This window comes from Chelonia mydas, chromosome 5 (assembly GCF_015237465.2).
Source record: "Chelonia mydas isolate rCheMyd1 chromosome 5, rCheMyd1.pri.v2, whole genome shotgun sequence".
Lineage (NCBI taxonomy): Eukaryota > Metazoa > Chordata > Testudines > Cheloniidae > Chelonia > Chelonia mydas.
The window spans coordinates 45,283,284-45,300,497 of record NC_051245.2 but is presented as its reverse complement, the minus strand read 5'-3'; the positions used below and the strand labels follow the sequence as shown (position 1 = coordinate 45,300,497).

The 17,214-nt window shown below is 39.9% G+C and overlaps 1 protein-coding gene across 2 annotated transcripts in view; it reads left to right on the top strand.

The window, feature by feature from the left end:
• PDE8B (phosphodiesterase 8B) overlaps positions 1-17,214 on the top strand; it is a 169,134-nt gene that overhangs the window by 120,966 nt on the left and 30,954 nt on the right. For both annotated transcript variants that reach the window (XM_043547005.1, XM_043547004.1), the window contains exons 8-11: positions 319-459; positions 4,408-4,496; positions 5,308-5,368; positions 14,214-14,265. In XM_043547005.1, the coding sequence (XP_043402940.1) occupies positions 319-459; positions 4,408-4,496; positions 5,308-5,368; positions 14,214-14,265 (343 nt within the window). The remainder of the gene's footprint in view (positions 1-318; positions 460-4,407; positions 4,497-5,307; positions 5,369-14,213; positions 14,266-17,214) is intronic.

Genomic DNA, 17,214 nt, shown 5'->3' with positions numbered 1-17,214 from the left:
TTCTGCATTAATTTGCAGTCCCTTGTCTTATTTCTGCTTCTTCACATGTTACACGTGAATTAGGGTCCATTCAAAACCTTATTGACTTCAGCAGGAGCAAGGTCAGGCCCATCAGCAAGTTCCTTGGTTTGGTAAGAGGAATAGTCTGGGCTATACAGTGTGCATTCTTACAGCAAAAATTTATTAGTATAATGTACAGTAGGGCATTTCACTCGGTATCACAGAACATTTTTATATTTAGGTTTGAGTAGATCTTTTCTCTCAGTACTTTCCTTTTTCGCATGCTGGACTAAAATTTAAGGTCCTCTATTTTGACAGTATGTTAACCCAGCCTTTGAACGGATGATGGGCTATCACAAAGGAGAGCTTATGGGAAAGGAGCTTACTGAGCTACCAAAAAGTGATAAAAACCGTGCAGACCTTTTAGACACTATCAATATGTGTATCAAAAAAGGAAAGGTAGGTAAATAATAAAATTACACAAAATATTCTATTTCTATACTGCCATGTTATGTTCTTCTGGACTGAAAATGTGACATGTCCCAGTTCTTCTGATAAATCACGTATGTGGGGCCAGACCTTGGTTCCTGTTCCACACAAAGGAGCTGGCAAACCTGAGAATCTAGTCCTCTGGGGAATCCTCTGGTGGCACAGGGCCACTGCTTCAATGATACCCATCTCCCAGTCCCCTTTATAAAGGGAATCCCTGTGCTCTGGTGATGTCCAGCTACCCTAATTGCCCTGTGGGCAGCCGGCACAAAGTGGAGCAGCCTACTTTATGCTAGGGGCTGGACTGCTAGTCAGCTGCCCCAGGATTGGGGGGCAAGGGGATGATAAATGTAGCTTAATGATGCCTTTTGTCCCTCTCCTCTCCCTGCTCCAAGCTGCACCAAACACAGTGCAGAGACAACCCAGGATCTGGGATTAATCTTTAGTGTACCATTTAAAGTTCTTGTCTGTCTGTCTGGCCATGAAAATGGCATTTCCTACTACACCGTTCCAGGTGTGCCATATTCCAAAAGAGAGCTCATCTACAGATGCCAAAAGTGACTTCTCTTGTTCAGTTTTGGGCTACCGAGAGGCAACCAGCAAAGCTGACAGACCTTGTGGATTTCTTATTGTGGAGATGTCACTTTTGATCCAACCTCCACACACTGAAGTCAATAGGTGTTGTGTTCTTCACTTAAATGGGAGAGATTCCGATCCACCAATGGCCCTAACCCCATGATTCCCTCCATGCACAGACCCACCCCCAATCACTAGCCTGTGACTTCCAGAGTCTGCTCCTAGGGATACCAGAGAGCAGTGCTTGGTGGAGCCCTTAACTGCCAATGATCTGCAGGGAGGATGAGGATAAAAAGCAGGATTGTGAAAGGTCAGGATTTCATAATAACTGAGCCTGTCTCACCGTTCAGGACTGGTGAAGAGACTAGTATGGGAACAACACAGCAGGGTCTTAGGGAGGCAGACCAGACAGCTTCTGAGAACTGAAGTAGCAGGCAAATCTGACTGCTTCCAATACTGCCAACCTCAGATAGTCAAAAACCACGAGACTGGCTTTAAAAAAACCATGAGATTTTTAAAATAGTAATTTTTTAGGGGAGGGGGTGGAATTTTCCTTCTGTTTTTGAGCCTTTTTGGTCACATTTTCCAGACCTTCTCTACAATCATGAAGGATAGAACCTTTTAAATTAAAGCTGAGATTCTCATGTAATCACATGACTCTATCTTTAAGAAAAACAGAAGACATCACAAGACTTATGATAAATCATGAGAGTTAGCAACACTGCTGGCCTGTTGACTTTTCTTCGTTGGGCTAAAGTGGGTTCTGATGAATAAGGAGAGTAAGTCTTTGTTTAAAAGTTTAAATTGGTCTTATCCCTGAGATAGCGTTACTGTCTGTGTTTGTGTGAAATCTGGAATCTGTGGTCACTTTTTTTAGGTGGAGGAATCTTAAAAATAATGAGGCTCCTGAGGGTGGAAAGTGAAGGGAATTTCAAAATGAAATCACTTTTTAAAATGTTCCTACTGATGTTAGTTATTTAAAAAATATTGTGTTAAATTTAAGAGCATAATTCAATCATTAGTATGAAATAGAGGGATTTTCATCCTGCTTAAAATTCCAATCTAGAGCTAATTGAAAAAATTGAACTTTTTTCAACAGGAAAAGGCACTATTTTTTTCCGTAAGTGTCCTAAAAATTTCATTCTGGTTTTGTTTGTTTACCCAGTATAGAGCTGGCTGAAAAACCTTCCAGTTTTGAAAGGTGTTTAGTTTTTTGTTTGTTGGACGGGGGAGTTGGAGTCCTTTTTTCATTACACATTTTTTTGCTTTTTTGTCTTGCGTGATTTTTATCTTATTATGACCTTAAGTATGGAGCTGTTAGGGCATATCCATAATGTAATTCGGTCTGCAAAATGTGCAGTAAAGCATGTCACCAACAAATTCTGCCCCTTCCCTGTGCTGGTCTGAAGGGCCCTGGGTACAGTGGAAACAGGATAGAGGTGGAGCAGGATGCTGCCTGCCAGAGGTCAGTAGAGGGAAACACAGTAGGTATCTCTAGGAGAAATGGTAGGAATCAAATATAAATCTCATATAATTCCTTTTCAAAAGAAATGCATGGCTAACTTTCACACCACAATTATTTCTGTAAAATATGTGTCAAACATGGTGCTCTGAAAGGTTCTCCACTTATTATGATTTAAAAAATAATCATGGGTATATTATAGGGCTGTCAAGCGATTTAAAAAGTTAATAGCACTGTGAAATAATAATAGAATACAATTTATTTAAATATTTTTGGATGTTTTTTACATTTTCAAATATAATGATTTCAATTACAACACAAAATACAAAGCATACAGTGCTCACTTTATTTTTGATTACAAGTATTTGCACTGTAAAAAAACAAAAGAAATAGTATTTTTCAGTTCACCTAATACAAGTACTGCAGTGCAATCTCTTTATCATGAAAGTTGAACTTACAAATGCAGAATTATGTACAAAAAAACCCTGCATTCAAAAATAAAACAATGTAAAATGTTAGAGTCTGCAAGTTCACTCAGTCCTCCTATTTGTTCAGCCAATCGCTCAGACAAACAAGTTTGTTTGCATTTACAGGAGATAATGCTGCCTTCTCCTTATTTAAAATGTCCCCTGAAAGCGAGAACAGGCATTTGCACGGCACCATTATAGCCAGTGTCACAAGATATTTACGTGCCAGATGTGCTAAAGATTCATATGTCCCTTCATGCTTCAACGACCATTCCAAAGGACATGCATCCATGCTGATGGCAGGTTCTGCTCAATAACAATGCAGAGCTGTGCGGACTGGCGCATGTTCATTTTCATTATCTGAGTCAGATGCCACCAGCAGAAGGTTGATTTTCTTCTTTAGTGGTTCGGGTTCTGTAGTTTCCGTGTCAGTGTGTTGCTCTTTTAAGACTTCTGAAAGCAAGCTCCACCCCTTGTCCCCCTCAGATTTTGGAAGGCACTTCAGATTCTTAAACCTTGGGTCAAGTACTGTAGCTATCTGTAGAAATCTCACATTGGTACCTTCTTTGCATTTTGTCAAATCTGCAGTGAAAGTTTTCTTAAAATGAACACGTCTTGAGTCATCATCCGAGAGTGCTATAACATGAAATATATGACAGAATGCAGATGAAAACAGAGCAGGGGACATACAATTCTCCCCCAACAAGTTCAGTCACAAATTTAATTAATGCATTAGTTTTTTAACGAGCGTCATCAGCATGGAAGCATGTCCTCTGGAATGGTGGCTGAAGCATGAAGGGGCATACGAATGGGGCATATCTGGCACGTAAATACCTTGGCTACAAAAATGCCATGCAAATGCCTGTTCTCACTTTCTGGTGACACTGTAAATAAGAAAAGGGCAGCATTATCTCCTGTAAATGTAAACAAACTTGTTTGTCTTAGCGATTGGCTGAACAAGAAGTAGGACTGAGTGGACTTGCAGATGCTAAAGTTTTACGTTGTTTTGTTTTTGAGTGCAGTTAACAAAAAAAATCTACATTTGTAAGTTGTACTTTCACGACAGAGATTGCACGACAGTACTTGTATGAGGTGAATTGAAAAATACTGTTTCTTTTGTTTATCATTTTTACAGTGCAAATATTTGCAATCAAAAATAATATACACTTTGATTTCAATTACAACACAGAATACAATATATATGGAAAATGTAGAAAAACATCCAAAATATTTAATATATTTCAATTGATAGTCTATTGTTTAACAGTGTGATTAAAACTGTGATTAATCGCGATTAAGTTTTTTTGAGTTAATCGTGTGAGTTAACTGCAATTAATCGACAACACTAGTATATTATTTAATTTAATGTGACCCGAAGTATCCTTGAAAGCAGTTTTCATTACATTGATTTAGGAATGGCAAGGGGTTTACTATGCAAGAAGAAAATCAGGAGACAGTATCCAACAACATGTGAGGATAATACCGGTGATTGGTCAGGGAGGGTAAGTTACCCAAAAGGTACACTTTATTTTGAGTAGTGTGTTAACCAAACTATTTTATGTCCCCAGCGACCTTGGTATGGAAACCCCAATGTGCTCATTAATAGAGTGACATAGATAAATGTACAATAAGCTATTGCTTATTCTTTGTTTTCTGCCTAGGGAATCAATAACAAATTATCAAAGCTGAACACTCGAGGGTGAAATTCTGTGATGTACATCCATTGCAGCCCCACTGAAGTCAATGCAATTACTCGTTGTGTACGTCAGCGCAGATTGTGGCTCAAAGAATTGCATGTAAAACTGGGGGGAGGGGGAAGAGGAGAAATAGCAATTATAATGAAGTGTAACAATGTCACTAATACAGAAAACTGCAAATCCAATGTTTAGGTGAACACTACATAAAAAGAATAAAAACAACTTTTAAAATTACCTTCTCAAAAATCCAAACAGACTGTGAACAATTCATGGGGATCAATAGTCTGAGTAAAGGCTTCCCATTCCGCTCATCATGCATGCACATGCTTGCATGTACTCATAATTGCAGCGTATTATGCACAAGGTTAAATTCTTCCTTCAGATGTGCATATGCACCTACCACAGGAGTAAATGACATGAGGATCCAAGGGCAGAACTTGGCTATGAAATATAACGAATGCTCTTCACCTGGTAATATGTTTTATGCTTTTGGTTGTCATATGGTCACTAAGGTCTGCTTTAGACAGCAGTGCTGATAGTGTGTTAATGTAATCATGTCATTTCGCTTCTGTCTTAACCATTCAATTGAATAACAATCAATTATTTGTGTTGTTAGGAAAATCAGACATTTTGTGTCTATCAAGAAGCTGTGTTGTACCAATGAAAACAATAAACAGGTACTGTATTTCCTTTGTAATGTGTAATATGTCTGTGTTATCAGGCCTTTTCATTAACCTTTTGCCACTTTTCTCTTTACAATTGGTATAGTAGACAACTTCTAAAACAAAAAGATAAAGTCAGATACTCTTTAAAAATGTTGAAGACCATGTACCCTTATTTGAACAAGCAAGAAGACTTTTGTATTTACTTTAAGAACAGCTTTTTCTAGTCAGCCACGCTTTATATTACATAGGGCCACACTCTTCGCTGGCTGGTACGGTGAATGGGAACAGAGGTCTGTGCTCTCCTGAAGCATGAATCTAGCCATCCAGAGCATGATTTGATGGTTCAGGCCTTGGGGATGCATTCTAGAGTTCTCCTTGCTGCCCCTTTGAACTAGAGCTGCGTGCCCCAGCTAAAGACATCAGCACACACAGTAACAAGCTAGGGAGCTAGATCCTTCTCTAACCTGCAACCTGGGGGGGATGTGCTGACAGGTAAACTAGGCCTTCTTCTGGCCTAGGGTATACTTGGAAAATGTACCATGTTAGAAAATATGCTGACTATAACCCATTTGAACTAGCACAGTGTTAAATATATTTTTGCTCTTAATGTGGACAAAGACAGTTGTGCAGAAAAGCCAGTCCTGGTTAACTCTTACTCTTAACTATTACAATGTGCTTCACCCATATCAATACACTGTCTGACAACTTCTGCCCTTGGATGAAATAAAGATATGTTCTAGAGGGCAGACTTTGCCCTATCAGTTAAAATTAAGCCCTCTGGACAAAATCCTGCCTGCTTCCATGGCGCTAAAAGGGAAGGGGTGAATGATGAGAGAGGTTAGAGAAGTGTAATTTTCAGTGAGGTGTGCCTGAAGTTTTTCTATATATTGCACACTCACCAATAAAAAACAGTGTATACACACCTGATCTTGCTAATGCAGAAATAAGCAAGAAAAAGTTGAAGCCATGTGTATAAAGTGGCAGTAAAGGACATAATTTAAAAACAACACCAACAAAATCCTGTGCGGTTCATTTTTGTTTTTCTGTAGTCTTCAGTCTCTCTGTTCATTGACCTGGTCAACACAAGTGAGTTAAAAAATATATGGAAAAGTGTACATATAAAACCTTCTTGTATATAAAACCTTGGATCTAAAACTGAATTAACATTGAGCATATTATAGGCAGAGCTGGCAGCAGCATCTATTATTAAGGTTTTGATTTCTGATATTTGAATAATTATTTGAAAACAAAGGCTACCTCAGCCTTCAAGCTAATTAGCCTGGGCAGACCCTGATGCCCCTTTGCCTCTCCCTTGACATGTTACTTCAGGGGGGCTCTCCAAGGCTGCTGGGGTCTGCCCTCGAGGTTTGAGGATCAAGGCCTAAAAGAAAGCATCACCCATGGAGGGTTAAAGGCCCTACAAAAAAAACAAGCTAAGGCCATTATGTTCAAGTGAAGTTAGATAAAGCTTGCTTTGATCAATAGAAAATTTAATTCTTTTCTTACAAAACTGTGGTTAATTAGCTAGTCTTTTGAATTCACAACTAAGAACCTCTCTTGTTTGTACCAGGATGTTAAGCACGCTACGATATTGAAGGAAATTTCAAAAGAAGTTTTTATTGAGATTGCAGGCTCATTGGGGCTGGAAATGTGTCCTTAGGTAGGGCCACAAATTCAAACAGCTCTTTATAAAAATAGACTATTTTGAAATAATAAGTTGAGAGGAATGATTTTGTTCACTGGATTCAGACATTGCAGATTTGCACCCTCTGGTGGCACAGATAGGTTTAAAAAAGGGAAGGCAAGATCCAGCTTAGGCTGTTACAAGCATAACTGAATTTTTGTGCCAACTTCTGTGTTTGTTCAGCATTAGTATGGTAGACTGGAAATTCATTTGTAGCCTCAGGAAAAATAAAATTGAATCCTTTATTGAATTAAATGGAAGTAAAAAATAAAATTATTACAATGTCTCATGTGTTGTTTAATTAGATATTAAATTAAAATATTTTTTCTGCCCCCACACTTTTAATTTTCAATATGGTGCAGGATTTCTATTGAAAATACATCAGTATGTTGTAAAAGTAGTCAAGGGGAAAGCTGAAGGCTGGGTGTGTGGCAGTTTGGGGGTTTGGCATCCAGGAAAGTATGAGGAGGCAGTTTTGGGATTGTGGGTTTAGAATATTCTGAGATGATTCTGTCAAACTGATCAGGAATGAAATAGTTAACAAATGGCTTGTATACATTAAGGATTTTTGGCACTGGTCAGCAATCTCTAGGTAAGATGGGCTGCACTGGTGTAAAGTGACTCTTTACCAAAGTGTAAAGTGGGTGTATCCTTAATGTTGACGAGCCTAATGTTGACATTTAAATTGTTTCATTTTGGAACTAACAACCCATTCAGATACATGGGGCATGCATACTTCCCAGAGCTAGTTTTCAGACTCTTGTGCAGATTTAGGAAGACAACACTGCTCGTTTATTTCATTTGATGTTTACATTGACAGCTTCTTTGATTTGTGATTAATACAGTATTCAAATTCACAAAATAAGATACCACTTGCTGTGCAGATGTTCCCTGTCTGATCCTGTGTTGCCTGGTTCTCCAGGGAGCTTCACTATATCCATGGTCTCTGCTAGGCTCCTTGGGCTTGGCTCCTGTTTGATTGGGATCCAAACACCAGTCACAATTGGCACCAAAACAAGACCTCACTCACTAGAAAATTGTGCTGACCTGTGACCCACTCTCTCCTTTTCACATGAGGGATGAAACAGTTAACAGTGTTGTCATTTAAATGGTCAGCAGGCACAGGTGTAAATGCCGAGATTGGTAGATTTTAAAGCCAGACAGTACATTGCGATCATCTGGTCTGACCTCCTGTATAACACAGGCCTTAAAATTTCCCTGAATTAATTCCTGTTTGAACTAGAGCATATCTTTTAGAAAAACATCCAGTCTTGACTTAAATATTTTCGGTGATGGAGAATCTACCCCGACCCTTGGTAAGTAGTTCTAATGGTGAACTACCCTCACTGAATGGGTCAGTTCATTCTTCTCAGCACTATTTTCTTGGTTCTTAAGTCGGACTCGTCTCTGCAGTGGTTACCCCAGGTGCACGTTTTTGAGATTCTTCATAACCATAACAGCTAGAGACTTACATTTGTTAAAATGAAAGCTGAGATTATGGAAAGCAAGATATCAGCACTTCTCTAAAGCTAGCCAAGGCATATGGTCAATCACTGCACCTAGCACGACTGGTGGTAAGGGGGCATGTTCAGTTAGCTTGCAGGCATGAGAGCAGGTACTAGGAGAAAGCGCATGCTGCTACCTTTTGAAACAGCAGTAACATGCACTGTGTAGTGTGGTGCCTCCAAGTTTCACTGAGCTGTCTTGTCCTGTGTAGAGATCATGGCTCTGCAGATCCCCACTTACCTTTTAGTGTTGTGCTCCCCACTAGTGTGCCTCATATTGGTAGATTTTTGCCTGATGATGAGGTACCTAGATGAACTTCTTACTTGCTGAGCTGTACAATAGCACACTGAATGACCAGACTGAGGGATTATGGGTACGTTAATAAAATTTGGGCCAGAACAGTGACCCAGCATCAAAAATAAATCGCTGGACTTTGGGGGCATTTGTTCAATTCCTGTAATCCAATTATAGTCAGAAAGGGCAATTTGTTCCTAAAAGCAAGATCAGCAATTGACTGGGCTGGATTTTGCTGTCTGTTCAAGTCTGCAGTAACTCCACTGGAGTTGTCATAAGTCTATAATGTATGAATCCATCTACAGTTCAAGCATAATTCATGGTCTTAATATCAAATGGTTTTTATTGCTGAGAGAGTCACAGATGAAACAAAGGCCTTTAATTATGGAATAAATGAGTCCCAGCATTTAGTCACATTATTACAAGGATGGTGTTCTGCGTAGTTATCTTGGATGGGTACCTACTTGGGGTGGCTAGCCCCACTCACAGCTTGCACCACTATTTACGCTCTGTTTTGTGCACACTAGCTCAATCAGAGCTGGCGCAGGTATGTCGCCTCATGCTGGAATGACATCTTGTGACATTCCTGGGGTCCTCAGGTTGTGAGGCACCTCACCACCCCCTGCCCTTGGTGTGAAGCAGTCTTGTCTGTGCCTTCTGTGGTTCAACTCCCTGAAACCACCAGGCTCTGGCAGCACAAGCCCTGACTTCCATGTCTCCGCAGACCTCACCCTCTCTGTACAGGCTAGTGATAGGCACACACCAACCCCCGAGTCCTTGGAGTGGTCCCTACTGTATGCAGCCCATGTCACGGGACGCTCAGAAATGACCAGGTAAGCTGTCCCTGGAGGAATAGTACACACACAGCTTGACTGGTACCACTCAGGGTCAGGTCCTTTATAACAGCATAACTCAAATATATTTATAGTTTATTATTAAGGATTAAGTTTTAAGAGATAGTGAGTAAGGATAATGAGTGGAAACAAAAAGGGTTACAGATATAACATAAAACACAATCCTTATCAGTGCTTATCTTTCCTGTTTAATAAAGTAGATTTCCCCCTAAGGGGTTAAATGTTTGTTTGATAGAGCTGCAGTTTGTCAGCCTTGAAAACAGGACACCTGGCAACCCTAGCCCATTGTGAAATAATACAATGCTTAATTTACATGTCAGTTGCTAGATGGACAAACACTCCTGGTCTGAGTGAAAACCTGTCTCTGCTGGTGACTCATATCTTGATACAGACACTCAGGATATATTTTCAGTACATATACACAACCCCTTAAATATCATCCCTACATAAATCACACAATATTATTAACCAGCATGATCCTGGCTTTCATTTAAGATCTTACACAACACTCTTTATGAATAAATACTATGAAAGCAATATGTTAGCTGTAGTGAGTTTGTCAGGCCTGCTAGGAGTTGCTGTTACATGACAGTGAATCCCTTGCCAGCTGGGATTCAGGAGTTCTGAGGGTCACACGCCGCCAGCTCCAAGTGAAAATATACTCTAAAACTGCTTGCATTTAACACTTCAGACTTTACACACAGACACACACACCTTCTTAAATTCTAATGCATTGTCCACTTTTTTTAAAATGTGAAAATAAATTACATTTGTTTTTTGCCATTTGTTACACTTTATCAGGGATGTCATTTTAGATAGGTTTCTACGTGGTAGTCTCTATGGTATGTATTTGTACATCAGACTTGTCACAGAGAAAAAATATATGAAGGATTTGTGCATAGAAAACTTTATTTCTGGGTACAAGATTATAGTAAAAACTATAGTATAGTAAAGATTTGTGAATGGGAATTCATTACTCATGCTTAAAAAGAAACACAGTCAATACATGCTTTGTTGGGTTCGGGCCTTGTAGTATCCAGCCTGATGTTCAAATTCCCACCTGCCTCTCCCCTAGCAACCAATTGGCTCAACATTAAATGTGTAATCTCCCTTCTTTCTTTCAGGCCAGCTGGGAGAATTCTTGCTTGCAGGGGGAGGAAGGGCTGAGGGAAGGGGAAATGTATTCAGAACTAGTATCTGTCTTTTACTGGGGCACTGACAGGAATAGTGGATGGAGGCTTCCTGTTAAACAGAGTGACCACTGATGTGTCCCCCGCAATTGTGCAGTAAAGAGAGAAGAGATAGTTAAGGGGTGACTTGATAACAATGTATAAATATTTGTATGGGAAACAAATTTTATAATGGAAGAGCCTTCTCCTTTGCAGACAAAGGTATAACACAATCCAATGGCTGGAAGTTGAAGCTGGACAAATTCAAACAAGAAATAAGATGCACGTTTTTAACAGTGAGGGTCATTAATCAGTGGAACAATTAACCAAGGGTTGTGGTGGAGTCTTCATCACTAGACACTTTAAAATCAAGATTGGATATTTTTCTGAAAGGTGTACTCAAGTTCAAATAGGAATGAATTCACCCAAGTCCTATGGCCTGTGTGATGCAGGTGATCAGATTAGATTATCACAGTGCTCACCTTTGTCTGTATAGTCTAGGAATTTGATTCCCTAAGGGTTCAAACTATTCCCCAGAGAACTTTCAGTTTGAGCCCACAGCAGCTGCTTTTGCGCACACTGTAGCAGTGGGATGTGCGCGGTAAACATCACCTCGACATTGCCATGAAGCTTGTCAAAACTCCTTGAATTATTTATTAGCCAAAAAAAAGCCTTATCTCCCTGCCACAGAAATTTTTGTGAAAAACATTTGATAGTTGTTAAATATCTCACATGCTTTCACTGATACAACATTTGACGTGGCATCATTTCACACCATACTTTGCCATGGCATATTGCTTTAGGCCATAACAAAAACCTAACCCAGCAAAACATTCTTTGATCAAAGGATATCCTGTTTAGGCTATTGTAACCCTTTCTGGCATTATTCATTCTGAATAACCATTGTGAAATAGTTTGCTCCTTGCTCCTGTTTCTGCCTCTTCTTCCCCACCCCTTCTTTTCAACGTGGTGGATGTGAACAATTAAGCAGGCTCTATCCCTCATTTGGGGCCCAGTGCTGCCACCTGCACCCACAGAGAGTCATACCTTACTATAGGTTTCAGAGTAGCAGCCGTGTTAGTCTGTATCCGTAAAAAGAAAAGGAGTACTTGTGGCACCTTAGAGACTAACAAATTTATTAGAGCATAAGCTTTTGTGAGCTTATTAAATTAAATACATTTGTTAGTCTCTAAGGTGCCACAAGTACTCCATACCTTACTACGTAAGTAGTCCTGTTGATGGGACTGCTCACAGAGGGCAATGAGGCAGGCCCTGTGGAGCCCAGGTGACTGCGCAAACTACTCCTATAATGGTATAAGCTATGTCATGCCCTTGCAGTACATTTTGTGGGCATAAGGCATGGGAATGGCTTCTGTTGCACCCCCCAAGGATGTAAAAGGGACAGATTTGGCATTACAACCCAGAGGGGCCTACAGCGATTCTAGAAGTTCTTGGGAAAGTCTGCCTTCACTTGTATTGTGAAGCTTTGAGCGGCCCTGTCTCCTCGGAGTGGCTGGGGATGCTCTAGCACTGTCCTTGGGCTCACCTCTCTTGTCCCAAAAGGATACTGAGGGTTAGCTGACCATTTGTCCTGTGTGAGCTGCCACATTCCTTGGTTGAATGCAGCTGGCAGGGCAAACTGCTGCAGCTGTGGACGACACAGGTTAAAACACTTGGGATGTACATGCTACTAGCCGCTGCTGACCTAGGGTATGTTGACAGTGTCCATTTGCATACACCCATTGCTTTCTTTGGTGACTCCTCCTTCATTTGTATATTGCAGCATGCTATGTCAGACAGACCGTATGCAGGCTGCTCAGGGCTAGGTGCAGCCCCACATGATTCCCTCTAACTCAGAGGTAGCAAGTCAGGTGACTTACCAACTCACTACCATAAACGTCATGCTCCTGCAGAACCTAATGCATGGGCATAGGGTGGATGATGCGTTTGATCAAAGTAGGGTACTAATCACCATGAGCAAGGGTGGCAAAACTGAGCTCTTAGTTAGAGCTCTGTGAATAACTGGTTGGGGTTTTTTTTGGTTTGCTGGCTGAACCAAAAAAATGGTCCTGGGTGAATTTGTTTTGGGTCACACAAGATGTTTTGGTTTTGAGTTTAATCTTTTAAAAATTATAGTAAAATTCAAAATTAATAGTAGTTTCTAATCGAAACATCAAAATGTTTCATTTTGAAAACACTGAAATGTTTTGATTCTTTCAAAAAAAAACAACAACAAACTTTGGGGGTGCGGGTCTGGGTAGGTGACCAAACATCTTGGTGAATTCACACAATGTTTCAGTTAACCTAAATCTGTATTTTTGAGCAAAAAATGGTTTGGACAGACAACTTCACTCAGCTCTACTACTAGTGTGACTAGAGTAAAATACAATGTCCAACTATTATTTTAATGAGGGGCTCTAACAAACTTTCCCCTTTAGTATTTGTTAGCCGCATATAAATAGAGGTGTGCATGCCTGTAGAGAGGAGGGTTCTGAGACTGAGCGATCTGTTCACTTGTTATCCCACTTCAGCAAAAATACGTTCTAAAATCCATAACCAAAGAATGAGACAACATGATGTGGCAATTTAATTCTGTTACGTCTATTCTGCCTGAGAAGTGTACACTTTAGTCCTGGAAACAAACAGTATATTACAGAGTAGTGTTCAATCTGTGTAATTTGAAATCTGGTGTTTATGTGAAAACATAATAAGGAAGTGATGATATCTTGCCCAAGAAGAGAGAAATATTTAAATACAGAGAGTGGAGCAATCTGGTGCACTCCAGTGCCAAAAAAGAAAAAAAGATCTTAATAATCTTATGATCAATGAAGATGATAAAACATTATCCAGGAACATGTAGCAAACTTCATCAGAATCAGGGAATCTCCCCACCCAAGGGATTTTTCACAAGGCCAGTGCATCACTGGTCCTTGAAAATGTATTTGTAAAATTGGTTTATACAGTACCAGGAAATCAGTTTTTAAATTACAGTAGAGTAGGCAAAAAGTACCTGATATTTTTTTACTTTTTATTGAGGGAAGTCAGTATTTCAGGGTGACTGACTTAGGAAAACACAATTAAAAATGAATGTCTATTCCCTTACAGTCACAGGCATCAAACAGAAAAGCACTCATAATGCATAAAAGCACAACAGTATTTGTAATTTCCTGTGCCGTGTGCTTGTGGCCTCTCCAATTGTTGCTCTTTCTTCTTAAAATGCAATTATATCTATAGAATCTTTTTTAAAAAATTCTTGCAAATAATTGGACAGTGCTTGTTGAGGATCATATTGAATGTAACCCTTTAAAATGTTTTCTTTTTTATATATTTTACTTTTGGTACAACTTCAGCTCTACAAGATTCATCGTGATGAGAAGTATGCAGGAGACAATTCACAGGCAGGTTAGAATATGATCATTTATCTACATACGCTTCTTCATTTTAAAAAAAATGAGGCCAGATTCTTCGCTAGTATAAATCAGTGTAGCTTCATTCTGTTCAGTCCAGTGGTGTTCCCCCATCAGAGAAGCTGGCCCATGACTGACTGAGGCCAATTGGCAACGTACTGCTAAACAACGTGTATCACTTATAAACAAGTTTTGAGTAATAGTCCCCACTTTTATATTACCTTTATTTTATGGCGTAGAGCACTTAGCTGGTGCTCAGAGTTAAAATACAACAGTTGTAGGTGTATTTAACAGTGGGTCAGATCTTTAGCTGGTATAAATTGGCATAGATCTACGGCCTGATCTGAAGGGTGCTATACTGATTTATGCCAATGGAGGATTTGGCCTAAAACCTTCCAAATTAGGACCATTTTAGGATAAGTTAGGCTGGAAGAAAAGCAAATGGGTCACTAAAACTTGTCTATGTATGGCTGACTCTCCTCTAAAGAGCCAGTTCTGGTGTATTCTTGGTGTTGGGAATGAGATGTTGTTGAATACAGGGCTGAAAGTTGGGAATTCCTGCTTTCTAATTCCTAATCCGACATTGGTTCCTTTGCTTGCATTTCTTAGGTTTCCTACCCCATGTCATGTTGTTTGGTTACAAGCCAAATTGTATTCATTTTAACTATTTTTCAACTTTCCTTTACATCATTTAAGGACAGTTAAAATTTAATCATGAATGAAATGGAAGATGCATTCATTATGCAAAGAGTCCTGTGGCACCTTATAGACTAACAGACATATTGGAGCATAAGCTTTCATGGGTGAATACCCACTTTGTCGGATGCATGTAGTGGAAGTTTCCAGAGGCAGGTATAAATATGCAAGCAAGAATCAGGCTAGGAATAACGAGGTTAGTTCAATCAGGGAGGATGAGGTCCTCTCCTAGCAGTTGAGGTGTGAACACCAAGGGAGGAGAAACTGCTTTTGTAGTTGGCTAGCCATTCACAGTCTTTGTTTAATCCTGAGCTGATGGTGTCAAATTTGCAAATGAACTGAAGCTCAGCAGTTTCTCTTTGAAGCAGTTACTTGTAATTTCCATGTAAGTAAGTTACATACATAAAAGGTTGTTACAAGGAGGAGGGAGAAGAATTGTTCTTGTTAACCTCTGAGGATAGGACAAGAAGCAATGGGCTTAAATTGCAGCAAGGGAGGTTTCGGTTGGACATTAGGAAAAATTTCCTAACTGTCAGGGTGGTTAAGCACTAGAATAAATTGCCTAGGGAGATTGTGGAATCTTAATTGTTGGAGATTTTCAAGAGCAGGTAAAACAAACACCTGTCACAGATGGTCTAGATAATATTTTGTCCTACCTTGAGTGATGGGGACTGGACTAGAAGACCTCTTGAGGTCTCTTCCAGTCCTATGATTCTGATTTCGTACATCTAGTCTCCCTGCAGAAAGTCATTATGTTCAAGTTCTCAGCCAAAAGTTTGTCACAAAAGTTATTCAATGTATCCCAGTATCCCGGGGAAGTGGGAGAAGGAAATAAAGCTAAGACATTCACTTTTTCAGAAAACATGCACTATTATGTAATAAAAGTATTTTATCTGAGGAGGAAGAGGCACAAGATCAGTTTTTAGGGTTGTAAACATCTTTTATTGATCTAAATGATCTGCCATTTTAAACCAATAATAGCAGGTGGGTGAACAAACAGGTGGGGAGAAGGGATGATGGTATAGCTGCATGCACAGTTTGTAGGTGTAATAACCCAGTCAGCAGCAGTAATCACAACTAGCAGCAAGACTAGTAGCAAGACAGAGGAGCTGGGATCTTGATCCCTCAGTGCAACTCAGTAAATTCAGGAGAGTGGCTTTCAAACTTTCACCACTGTGTGGAATAAGATAAAACCCTTGTTACCTTCTTGTACAGGAAATTTTGGGATTTTAAACCTTGGACCTCTAACGGGAAAAAGCTACTCTCAGGGCTTGTCTACACTAGATATGCTACAGTAGGAGAGCTGACACAGTGAAGACTCTACTTACGTCAACAGGAGAGTTTTCATAGATTCATAGATATTAAGGTCAGAAGGGACCATTATGATCATCTAGTCTGACCTCCTGCACAATGCAGGCCACAGAATCTCACCCACCCACTCCTGCGATAAACCTCTCACATATGTCTGAGCTATTGAAGTCCTCAAATCATGGTTTAAAGACTTCAAGGAGCAGAGAATCCTCCAGCAAGTGACCCGTGCCCATGCTACAGAGGAAGGTGATAAACCTCCAGGGCCTCTTCCAATCTGCCCTGGAGGAAAATTCCTTCCCGACCCCAAATATGGCGATCAGCTGAACCCTGAGCATATGGGCAAGATTCACCAGCCAGATACCCAGGAAAGAATTCTCTGTAGTAACTCAGATCTCACCCCATCTAATATCCCATCACAGGCTATTGGGCCTATTTACCATGAATATTTTAAAAGATCAATTAATTGCCAAAATCATATTATCCCATCATACCATCTCCTCCATAAACTTATCGAGTTTAATCTTAAAGCCAGATAGGTCTTTTGCCCCCACTGCTTCCCTTGGAAGGCTATTCCAAAACTTCACTCCTCTGATGGTTAGAAACCTTCGTCTAATTTCAAGTCTAAACTTCCCAATGACCAGTTTATATCCATTTGTTCTTGTGTCCACATTGGTACTGAGCTTAAATAATTCCTCTTCCTCTCCGGTATTTATCCCTCTGATATATTTATAGAGAGCAATCATATCTCCCCTCAACCTTCTTTTGGTTAGGCTAAACAAGCCTGGCTCCTTGAGTCTCCTTTCATAAGACAGGTTTTCCATTCCTCAGATCATCCTAGTAGCCCTTCTCCGTACCTGTTCCAGTTTGAATTCATCCTTCTTAAATATGGGAGACCAGAACTGCACATAGTATTCCAGGTGAGGTCTCACCAGTGCCT